The sequence below is a fragment of the Melospiza melodia genome, chromosome 27, assembly GCF_035770615.1.
Source record: "Melospiza melodia melodia isolate bMelMel2 chromosome 27, bMelMel2.pri, whole genome shotgun sequence".
Lineage (NCBI taxonomy): Eukaryota > Metazoa > Chordata > Aves > Passeriformes > Passerellidae > Melospiza > Melospiza melodia.
In genome coordinates, this window is record NC_086220.1 from 3601216 (window position 1) to 3612368 (window position 11153).

General features: G+C 54.8%; 1 protein-coding gene across 2 annotated transcripts; it reads right to left on the minus strand.

The window, feature by feature from the left end:
* Window positions 1-1839: 1839 nt before the first annotated feature.
* On the minus strand, window positions 1840-10320 carry MECR (mitochondrial trans-2-enoyl-CoA reductase). Of its 2 annotated transcripts, none has more exons than XM_063177432.1 (10): window positions 10055-10320; window positions 8732-8829; window positions 8426-8557; window positions 6836-6979; window positions 6632-6734; window positions 6319-6421; window positions 5444-5517; window positions 4979-5039; window positions 4443-4515; window positions 1840-2655 (listed from the first exon to the last, which is right to left on the minus strand). In XM_063177432.1, the coding sequence occupies exons 1-10, from the start codon at window positions 10303-10305 to the stop codon at window positions 2492-2494; spliced, it is 1203 nt and encodes a 400-aa protein (XP_063033502.1). In that variant the 5' UTR covers window positions 10306-10320; the 3' UTR covers window positions 1840-2491. The 2 variants fall into 2 exon arrangements, with proteins under 2 accessions (XP_063033502.1, XP_063033503.1); XM_063177433.1 differs by having other exon boundaries at window positions 10138-10156.
* Window positions 10321-11153: the final 833 nt, after the last annotated feature.

Here is an 11153-nt window from a genome sequence, read left to right on the forward strand (position 1 = left end):
GGAAGGAAGTGCTGAGCAGGAGGGGGCCCCAGAAGATCTTTGAAACTGAGTCCATGAGAAGCTTTCTTCTCCAGCTCATGTTCCATGGCTTCCGCAGAATGGAAGGGGATTCTCCCCTGCTGACCTCCATGGAGGAACTCAGAGCAGTAGCAGCAGCTGGGTCTGCACTGGGAAAGGTACTCAGAGCTTCCTTGGGACACTCACAGGGAGGTTCAAGTTCAGCTAAAATGAGCCTTGACAAGGCTGGAGACTGGATGGGAGCAAACAGCTTTGTTTTGTCTTGGGGTCAGTTCCTCTGGACACGCCGAGGGGCCTGGAAACTAGCAGGCTTTGGGTTTCTTCAGCAATTTTCTGGCTTTTGAAAACCCTACACTTCTCTGCTCCCAAATGCTCAAAACATGAGGGTGGATGTGACTTCACAAAGCTCTGTCCTAACACTTTACTCAGCCAAAGCCAGAGTCCTTTAAACACCGTTTTAAAAACCTATTTGTCCTTTCCAGCCAACTCCTGGCTCTCTCTCAGATTTCTTCCTCCTCCTCGCAGCAAACAACTCCTTTCCTTTGCCTTTTGCAGCTGTTGTTCTACTCCAACCCCTTTTTCACGAGGGATGACCTGCCCTGTGTCCGGAGGGCTCTGCAGGGTGCTGGGGAAAGCGCAAACCCCCTGGCTGTGCCCCTGCTGGGCACTGGGATCCTGGCAAACCTCCCAAGGAAAAGGTGGTGTGAAAAATCCATGTATTTTAGGATTGGCTTTTTGCAAATATTAAAATGAATATTATATGTGTTGTGTTAGAAAGCAATGCTGTATTAATTTTCTCAAGGACTGTGTTAAATATAGTTTTAGGTTATAAAAAATGGTTAAAATAGATACTATGCTACGTAAGATGCTTTGTTTAAAAGAAAGGACTTGCAGCAAGATAGCTGCCACAGGACACCTAGATCTTTCAGAGAAAGGGAATTTATTGCCTTCTTATCGGAAGAAACACACTTCTTCCAACCTCGAAGGCACTGTTAGGATTAGAGGGAAGAAGTTGACACTGACCAGACAGAATCCTGTGTTTCAATGGAATCTATGCATCATGGATGAAGTGTATGAATATGCAACAGGCTATTGCTTTTAAGGGTTAATCCTTTGTAAACGGGTGTCCTTTTTCGGGCTTGTGATGCCCAGAAAAAGGTACCGGACATCCGTAACTCTGTTTTTATTGTCTCCTATTGTCCTAATTCAATTTGTCCAAATTGTTATTACTTTAATTGTGTTACTATTCTTTTTAACCATTTTATTACTATTAAACTTTTAAAAATTTAAAAACGAGTGATCGGCCTTTTTCACAGGTGGGATGCTCAGCCGGCGGCAGGAGCGGAGGAGGATGAGGACACCCAGCCATGTCCGAGCAGCGGCTGCACGGTGCCCGAGGCACGGGCAGGCACGGCCCCCCGGGCAGGCACAGTCCCCCGGGCAGGCACGGCCGGGCCGTCCCCACACAAGCGGCCCTGCAGACACGGCCCCGCCGGCGCCCCGCAGGCCGCTCCCGCTCGGCCCCACGCCGCCCCTGCTGCCCCGCACGGGCCCCGCACGTTCGCACTGCCCACACTCCGCTCTGGGCGGCCAAACCCCGGGGCTGCGCAGGGGCCCGCGGCTGAGCCGCCGCCGCCGCCGTCCCGTCCGTGGTTTGGGATGGCCGTGCTGGGCCCCGCGGCCGGCCGCGCTCCGGCCCGCGGCCACTGCCCCACCTGCACCTGCACGGCCGGCGCTGCCGGGCCTCGGCACGGCTGGGCTGGGGACAGCAGGGGCCACAAGGCGCTTGTGGGGTCATAGAGTAGAAGAGCAGCACAGGAGGAAGCAAGAACACGTTGTTGGTTGTTCTCAATAATAAATCTTTTCACATTGCTCTGCAGTGTCACAGTCACTGTCCCACACCCGGACTGGAGGGCCTTCAGGGACACTGAGGGCCTGGCTCCAGCCCTCGATGGCCAGAGGCTCCGGCCCTTGCAGTGCTTGTGGCCAAAAACAGCCAGGGGTGACTCAGGGCTCCTCCAGGAGCCGCAGCAGCACCCAGGGCCACTCCAAGCACAGCACCCGTCATTTGGGGCACTCCATGCCCCTTCCTCCTCCTACTCGGAGCTGGCCTGGAGGCAGCAGGGCTGCAGGGAGATAACAAGGGCTTCCCTGCCCATCCTACATTTCACCTGGGATAACTACAGCCCTGCCAGCCCCAAAAGCACATCTGAGGGGGAACTGCTGCTCTTTTCACACCCTGAGCTGAGCGAGCCATCATTTGGGATCCCAAACTGCCCCCAGTCACAGTGAGAGGCAGCCTCCCTCCTGCAGCACTTCCACACAAAGCTGCAGAGGCTTTTAAAGCTTTCAGTGGGCATCCAAAATGTGAAAAACAAAGGAAAAAAAGAAATTCAATGGATCTGGAGGGTCTTTCCCCCCCTCAAGTCTGTGGACAAGCATTTGAACAGGACAGGGCTCCAGGAGCTGCAGGTCAGAGGAGGAGGATCTGTTTGGAGGACACGAAGGGCTTCATGGAGGCCTCCAGTGCTGCCCTGTAGTCCTGAAGCGGGACCTCGGTGCAGGCGGGCGCTGTCAGCTGGCCCCTGCGGATGAGCTGGCACAGGGCGTCCATCATCGCAGCCACGCTCTCCTGGTCTGCACGGGAAGGAGGGAGCTCTCACTGCGCCATGCAGGGCCACCCACCACCCCTGGGAACACCCGCCCGAGGCTGTATGGGGTCTCTAGGTGTGACATGCCCCAGCTCAGGCATGTGGGATGAGGGAAGAGCCCCTGGCATGGTCCCTGCCTGAGGCCAGCACCAGTGTCTCAGCACCCTCGTGATGCCTTAAGTTTGAGCTTTCTTATTTTCCAGATTCTGTCCTGCATTAGCGTGTAACTCTGAACTTCATATAAAGTGTCAGCAAGTTCTCCTCACAGTTCAGTCAGAACAATCCTTTTCCAGCTCCAGAGCCAAGGACACCACTGCAGCTTCAGGCCCAGAAAGTGCAAACAACAGCAAACTGAGGAGAGCAAACTGGGAGGGTGGGACTGTAACTGGACAATTAACCCCAATATGGAAACAGACCAAAACTTATAGAAGTGTGAAAACTTGGGACCCATGGTCCATCTTGGGTATATCCTCAGCCAGGCTCTTGTACTGCCCAAGGTGTGTCCTTTGAAGGAAGCCTTTTAATAAATCCCTACTTTATTCCTTTAACACTGTCCAGCTTCTGTTCTACACAGCCTCTAAAGGCATCACTGGGACAAGAGAGATGGCTCTGTGAGTGGGAGTGAGGATGGTGCTGGGTGGGGTTTGTTCCCACTCCCATGCCTGGCAGGGGACAGACCCTCAGCCCCCCCCAGCTCAGGTCCCTCAGTCCCCCCAGCTCAGGTCCCTCAGCTCCCCCAGCTCAGATCCCTCAATCCCCCCCGGCTCAGATCCCTCAGTCCCCCCTGGCTCAGGTCCCTCAGTCCCCCCAGCTCAGATCCCTCAATCCCCCCCGGCTCAGGTCCCTCAGTCCCCCCTGGCTCAGATCCCTCACCCCCCCAAGCTCAGATCCCTCAGTCCCCCCTGGCTCAGACCCCTCAGCCCCCCAAGCTCAGGTCCCTCAGTCCCCCCTGGCTCAGGTCCCTCAGCCCCCCAAGCTCAGATCCCTCAGTCCCCCCTGGCTCAGATCCCTCAGTCCCCCCCAGCTCAGGTCCCTCAGCCCCCCCTGGATCAGATCCCTCAGTCCCCCCAGCTCAGGTCCCTCAGCCCCCCCAGCTCAGATCCCTCAGTCCCCCCTGGATCATATCCCTCAGTCCCCCCTGGCTCAGGTCCCTCAGCCCCCCAGCTCAGATCCCTCAGCCCCCCAGCTCAGATCCCTCAGCCCCCCAAGCTCAGATCCCTCAGTCCCCCCTGGCTCAGATCCCTCAGTCCCCCCCAGCTCAGGTCCCTCAGCCCCCCCTGGATCAGATCCCTCAGTCCCCCCAGCTCAGGTCCCTCAGCCCCCCCAGCTCAGGTCCCTCAGTCCCCCCTGGATCATATCCCTCAGTCCCCCCCGGCTCAGATCCCTCAGCCCCCCTGGCTCAGATCCCTCAGTCCCCCCTGGATCAGATCCCTCAGTCCCCCCTGGCTCAGGTCCCTCAGTCCCCCCAGCTCAGGTCCCTCAGCCCCCCAGCTCAGATCCCTCAGCCCCCCAGCTCAGGTCCCTCAGTCCCCCCTGGATCAGATCCCTCAGTCCCCCCCGGCTCAGGTCCCTCAGCCCCCCAGCTCAGATCCCTCAGCCCCCCAAGCTCAGGTCCCTCAGTCCCCCCTGGATCATATCCCTCAGTCCCCCCTGGCTCAGGTCCCTCAGTCTTCCCTGGCTCAGGTCCCTCAGCCCCCCAGCTCAGATCCCTCAGCCCCCCAGCTCAGATCCCTCAGTCCCCCCCGGCTCAGGTCCCTCAGCCCCCCAGCTCACCCTGTGCGTGGTCCTTCCGCCACTGCGTCATCCAGAACCCGCGGAGCCGCATGTCCCGGAAGATGAAGGCACTCTGTGGAATGTGTGACACCTGTGTGTCTTCCTGGTAGCCAGTGACACTCCTATGTCCCCTTGTGCATCCAGTGACTCCCATGTCCCCTCACACAGGCAGTGACACGTGTGTGTCCCCTCCCAGCGTGACAGTGGTGGAAAGTGGCAGTAAGGCCCCTTGTTAGAGCTGCCATTTGTGAGCCAGGGATGTGGAGAGGTGACTCTGAGGTGTGGAGTCAGGGCAGGTTTGATGCTCAGCACCTGCAGGATCATTTGCCCCCTGGAATTTTTTGGCAGCCCAAATCCTCCATATAAAAAGCCAAGAGCCCAGCAGTGGGACGCAGCTTGTCCTGTGATGGACCTCATCAGGCAAATTAAAAAGGCTGGAGGGTCTCAATCTGCACCTGGGGAGAGCCAGGTGCCCACAGTACTGAGGGGATGGGGACATGCAATGAAGAACAGGAGACTAAAGAGGGAGTACTCACCACAGGCACCATCACAGGCTGCTTTGCCATCCCCCCATAGGTGACCATGGTCCCCTTGGGCCTAGAGTAGAAAAAGGGGTATTGGGTTAGGTGGCCCCAAAAGTGCAGCTCTGAGTTGCCACCTCCTCCTCTGTCATCCCCAACCCCCCTGGGGCTGTCCTTGCACCCAGGGCTCCCCAGTTACCCCTCAGATCCCACTTTCCAAGCTCTCTTCTTGCTTCTGTGCACCCTTAGCTGAATTTGCAGCTCAGCACACCAGTTACACCTGGCCAGGATCTGGGGAACCTTCACAACTGGACCCCAACTACCCCCAGCAGCGTGAGACTTCAAATGGCTGTTGTTACCCCAAACCACTTTTCCACTCATCTTTCCTCTCCAAAAGTTCAACAGACTCCAGAGCAGGACCCTCTATTGCCAGTTTCCGTCCCCAGGCTTGTGCCCAAGCCACCATCCAGCCAAACTTACTGCAGATGCCGCAGCATCTCTGTGGTGCTTTTGCCTCCAACGCAGTTCAGGGCGAGCCGGGGCCTCGGGATGCTCTGCAAGGGTTTATGACAAAGGTTCCCAAATTTTATGGCTTCTTTAGGGGATGGGACCATGGTTTTTGATAAAGTATCTGCATTAACCTCAACATTTACCTGAGGGCTGCTGAGAGTAGTAGAGCTAAAATCCATCAGAATCGTGGAACAGCTGGGGTTGGAAGGGAATCATTCCAATCCCCTGCCATGTGCAGAAGACACCTTCAGCTAGACCAGGCTGCTTCAAGCCCAGTTTGATTGGAACCAAAATCTGTGATCTTTCCCTTGTAGCAGCAGCAAAATCTCTCCACTACCAGGGCTAAATGTCGCAGACATCTTTTCATTAAAATCCTTTCTTAGGACTTTTTCCTGCTGAAGCTGAGAAGTTTCAGCAACAAATGTAAACAATGGTTATCTGCTGCTGTGGAATGCAACAGGTGGATCCGTGATTGGTCTCCTGTGGATGTTTGGATTTACTGACCACTCACAGCAGAGCTGCTCTCGCTCTCTGCCAGGACACAGATCTTTGTTATTCATTCTATTCTATTCTTAGCTTAGCTAGCTTCTGAGAACTTTTCCTTCTATTTCTTTTTAGTATAGTTATAATGTAGTATATATATCATAAAATAATAAATCAAGCCTTCTGAACAGGGAATCAACATTCCCACCTCTCTCTTCACCTGAAAACCCTTGTGACCACATCACAGCTAAATCCTTTTCTAGAGAGAAATTTGTCCTTCCCATCATCCTTGCATTTCCCCGCAGTGCTGAACAGCAGCAACAGCCCTTGACCATCTCTTAGTGGGATCAGCATTGAGGTACCTTAAATATATCTTTCATCTCTGGCTTTCTCAGCATCTCCTCTGTGATGACATGGTCAGCACCCAGGGCCATCAGCCTCTCCACCAGTTTTGCGAGATCAGGTCTGGGGAGGGAAAAGGAGATAAAAAAAGAGGACTAGATGAGCCAGGAAGCAGAGTTCCCCCTTCCCCTTCCTTCTGCTCTGGCATTGCATGGGGACAACAGGGAAGAGGCTGGAGAACAAATTGGAGGAGGAAATGGGAGAAAATCCTGGGTTGGATGGGCAGGATGATGAGATCCAGCTCCCAGACTCGCTCCTCCCCAGAGGACCCACCTGTCCCTCACCACGTTGATGGTCTTGATGCCAGAGGCCCTGGCGATCTGGATGACAGCCTGGCCCACCCCGCTGTTGGCGGCGTTCTGGATGACGGAGTCACCTGGATGGGAATAAACCCAGATTATGTGAATAAACCCAGATTGCACTGCAGAGGCAGCCGGGAAATCCGTGTGGAATTGCTCCCTCATGGCGGGGCCATACCGGGCGCCAGGCTCTCGAAGTCAGCCAGCAGCCGGAACGCTGTGCAGGGGTTGACGCTCAGAGTGGCAGCGCAGAGCACCGGGATGTCACTGGGCACCTTCAGCAGCACCTCCTCAGGGAACACTCCCCGTGTCCGCCACGTCCCTGGGAACAGCAGCACCATGGGCACAGGCACAGCAGGGGGGAAAGCAAAGGAAAACCATCAGCTCACATTGTAGGTTTGGCAGCACAGCATCAGGTGCTGGGAACCAGCTAGACCCTGGAGAGAGAATTATGGAATGGGTTCCCATATGGGTAGAATCAAAATGCTCCAAGAGGCAAGGAATGGATTCCTCGCTGCCTGCCAAGATTTATCTCCCAACAAAGCCTAATCATTTCCCAGAAGGATAATGGGACTGGGGCTCCCTGGGTATGCGTGCAGAGATAATGGAAATACTCTCCATCCTATGGATGAGCCCATATATTCCAAGCCAATTTAGTCAGCTTTACTCCCTCTATGCTTATATCTAATTTAACCCTCTATCATCTATTTACAGTGGTTTTATGCTTAAAAATACCCCATTAGGCTCTTAACTCTATCGTTTTCCTTCTCTCATTTAGCAGAAAGTCTTTTAAGAGGAAATAGGCAAAGAACAAGCTGTGACACTAAACCACAACCAGCAAATATCAGGCCATTGGCATTTTGGAGGAGCATGGGAGACATTTGTTGGGAAATAAATTCGCACACTTTCCCAGCAGAGCATTATTAAAGAGAAAACTACAGTGAGAGGCCACCATGACCTTGCCTGTGTGAAATATTTTATCCCAGGTCTTTAGGGAAGCTCTAAGCTGATGGGACAAAATGTGGTTGTTTCCTGAGAAATACAGATTGCTGCAATGCTTTATAATAGCACAGACATCCCATAAAGGATCTATGCTACAGAAGATTATTGTAAAATTCAAGTTTGGCATAACGAATGGCATTGCCACTGCTCCTATTCCAGGTATTCTAGGGTGCATGCTAAGTCCTGTGCACAGAAGCCCCTTCCCTGGGGACCCCCATCCTTCTTGAGAACATCCCTGTGTCTGTGGAGGATGAGCAGCATCCCTTACCAGGGCTGGGCAGCAGAAACTGAGCTTGCTTTTAAAAAATACATTAAAAATAAAATAAAAACAAATTAATTAATTTAAAAGAAAAACATGTGGTGAAAATAAACCAAGACATAAATAGGTAAGAAATAACCCAATCAATCATCCCACCTGTCTCATTATGATTGGTCTCACATTGGTTCCAGCTCCTGCTTCCCTCACCCACCATTCCCTAATGGAGTTTTGTTCCCCATTTTGAGGCCCATCCCACCAGGTGTAATTGCTGTAAGTGCAGAGGTTCATGGCTCTACCCACACCCTGCAAAGATGGTGCTTTGGAGAGCTGTGCTTTTGCTCTGGAACCCCCAAAATCCCCACAGCAGCTCACACAGGAGCTGACCATGGGTTTGCTCTCTGGGCAATCCTGGGCACCCCCCATGGGCTCCAGCACCTCAAAAATCTCCTGGCAAGATGCTTTGCAAGGGGGGTGAGCAAGGACTCAGCAGTGCTGAGGTGAACTCACCGAGTCCGGCGTCTGCGGGGATGACCCAGTCCCCAGGTTTCAGAGCCTTCACGTGGCGCCCAACCTCCAGCACCTCCCCGACACCTTCGTTCCCCCCCACGGCAGGCAGCGGCGACAGGAGGGGGTAGGTTCCTGTAGGGAAGCTGGAAGTGAGCTGGAGACCCCCTCATACCCCAAAATCCCCGTGCCAGGAGCCATCTCTGAACCCTCCGAGACAGGAGTTGGGTTTGAAGATCCTCGTGGGTCCCTTCCAACTCAGAGCATCCTGCAAGAGCCAACGTGCAAAGTATTGATCCAACACACTACCTTGGATCATGTTGATGTCGGCGGGGTTGATGGGTGCTGCCAACATCTTGACGTGGACATCGCAGTCCCCCACCTTGGGCACTTCCAGGTCCTTCAGTCTGAACAAGGAGACACAAAGGAAAAGGGCATCAACACCAGTTTGCTGATGCCTTCTGTGCTGTGGCTGAAGCTGGAGGGTGCCTGTATCACCTACACCTAAATTAACAGCACCGTAGGCCTCATCCTATCAAAACAATCAGATTTCTGTTAGACAGAAGGACAGATTTTTGAAAAGGCTGCTAAAAGCCAACCGCCCAAAACAATCCTGTGTCACCAAGCCCAGAGATGCTCACTAAACTTAACAAACTCGGCAGGTTGTGTAAAAAAGCTGCGGTTTTGGCTGGGGATTTTACGGCTCATCCTGCCCCGCTCGAGCGTTATGGGAAACTGGGGTATTTCTGGAAATCTGTGAAAAGGGAGAAGTCACAAAGCACAAAGCAAGACCAGTCTTGCACAAGCAATGGGGTGGTAACAGCAAATCTCAGGAAGTAGCAGTGTTGACAAGCACCATTGCACAACTAAATGATCATTTGGAAGAGCAACAGTCCTCCAAAAAAACCAGGGGATTGGTGTCTGGATGCACCTGGACAATGTATCAGCGTGAACTGAGCTGGTTCAAGGGGGGCAGCAGGAGCTCAGTCTCCTCCCTTGAAAAAAATGGCCTAAACTCCACTAAATGACAATTTCTCCTTTCCAGGATTTTTGACGCTGAGCATCAGCAGCTGTCCCAAAAAATGCTTGTGATGCTGCTTTAGTCCCTAAATTGAGATCTCAAAGGGAAGACCCATCAGAAGGATGCAACCCAGGGTCAAGTTGGGGCACAGCGATGCTGAGGCTTGGACTTCCTGTCGTACCCCAAATTAAGCAAGAATGGGCTTTTTGAGAAAAACATGAGGTTAAGACCAATTGACAGAGCAGCAGCAGGAGGGTGGGGGATATGGAGGCATCATCCCCAGCATCCACCTGTGAGACCATGGCACCACGAAAACATTGGGGCATCCTAGGATCCTCCAGTCCCCCTGCATGTTCAGGGGTCCCACAGGGAGCTGCAACCCATCCCCATCCTCTACATCTGGGATGGGCAACTCCTGACCCCCCTGCACTGCACCCCCAAAACCTGCACCCCCGCTCCTCTCGGCACCCCTGCAGCTCCAGATCTCCGCCCAGCTGTGCCCCTACCCCAGCCTCGGCCCTACGCCTGCACCCCCTCCCTGCAATGCCCCCCACATTCACACCCACCCCATTCCTGCACCCCCTGCAATGCACCCCGGGTCCCCCCCTTACTGCACGACGGCTGCGGCCTCCCCGTGCCGCTCATAGAGCAGCCCGAGCGGAGGGGTCCCCGCCGAGGCCGACCGTGCCCGCACCGGGGGGGTCCGGACCAGGGAGGTCAGCACTCGGAGGGTCCGTGCCGGCGGGGTCAGCACTCGGAGGGTCCGCGCCGGCGGGGTCAGCACTCGGAGGGTCCGCGCCGGCGGGGTCAGCACTCGGAGGGTCCGCGCCCCGCGCAGCGCCCGCGCTGCCGCTCGCTGCATTCGGCTGAACTCGGCTCCGCTCGGCTGTACTCGGCACTTGTCGGCGCTCCCCGGCTGAGCCCGGTGCTGCCGCCGGTGACGCTCGGGTTGGCCCCGCCCCCGGCCGGCCCCGCCCCCGCGGCTTAAGGCGGCCCGGCCGCCCGTGTGCGGAGGGGGCGAGGGCTCGGCGGGGCCTCCCCGCGCCCGCTTCCCGCCCGTTTGTCCCCAAAACGCTGCAAAGTTATTGACTGTGCCCGGTCCGCGCAGGCAGGCATCGCTGATGGGCGTAGGAGCATCTCGGTCCGAGCGGTCACTGGATCATGGAATCATTTAGATCGGAAAACACCTCCAGGATCAGCCCTGGAGCCCTGGCAGTGCCCGAGGCCGGGCTGGACACTGGGGCTGGCAGCACCTGGGACAGTGGAAGGTATCCCTGCCATGGCAGGCGTGGAATGGGATGAGCTTTAAGGTCTCTTCCCACCCAAACCATTCCATGGTTCTGTGATTTTGGGGAGAAAAGTCCATTTTCTCTGCTTTATTGCCCGGTCCTGTCTGGGATAGACACACTCCCGGCCGGGAGAGCTGCAGGGACGTGTTCGTCACATGATTACTTAAAACAACAGATGCCTGACACAAATGGTGAGGAAGAAATTCCCGACAGTAATTTAATTCAATGTTTTGTTAATTATCTTGAAGGAAAGGTCTCATTTAGTCTTCCAGTTATAACTGAATAGATCAGAGGGGGAAAAGAGAAGCAGAGCCTCCTGCCTTCCCGATAGACCTGTCACAGAGGATTGCTTTGCAAAGGATTGATGTCCAGGGGAGGAGTTGCTTGGTTCAGCCCCACAGATCCCTCCTGGATCCTCACA

Bases quoted from the DNA above. Each gene is read 5' to 3' on its own strand.
- MECR (XM_063177432.1), bottom strand. From the start codon at position 10,305: ATGCAGCGAGCGGCAGCGCGGGCGCTGCGCGGGGCGCGGACCCTCCGA. The intron at 6,422-6,631 runs GTGGGTCCTCTG...TTCCCTCCCCAG, and splicing joins ATCAACGTGGTGAGGGACAG to ACCTGATCTCGCAAAACTGG. The intron at 5,518-6,318 runs GTACCTCAATGC...AAACCCTTGCAG, and splicing joins AGATGAAAGATATATTTAAG to AGCATCCCGAGGCCCCGGCT.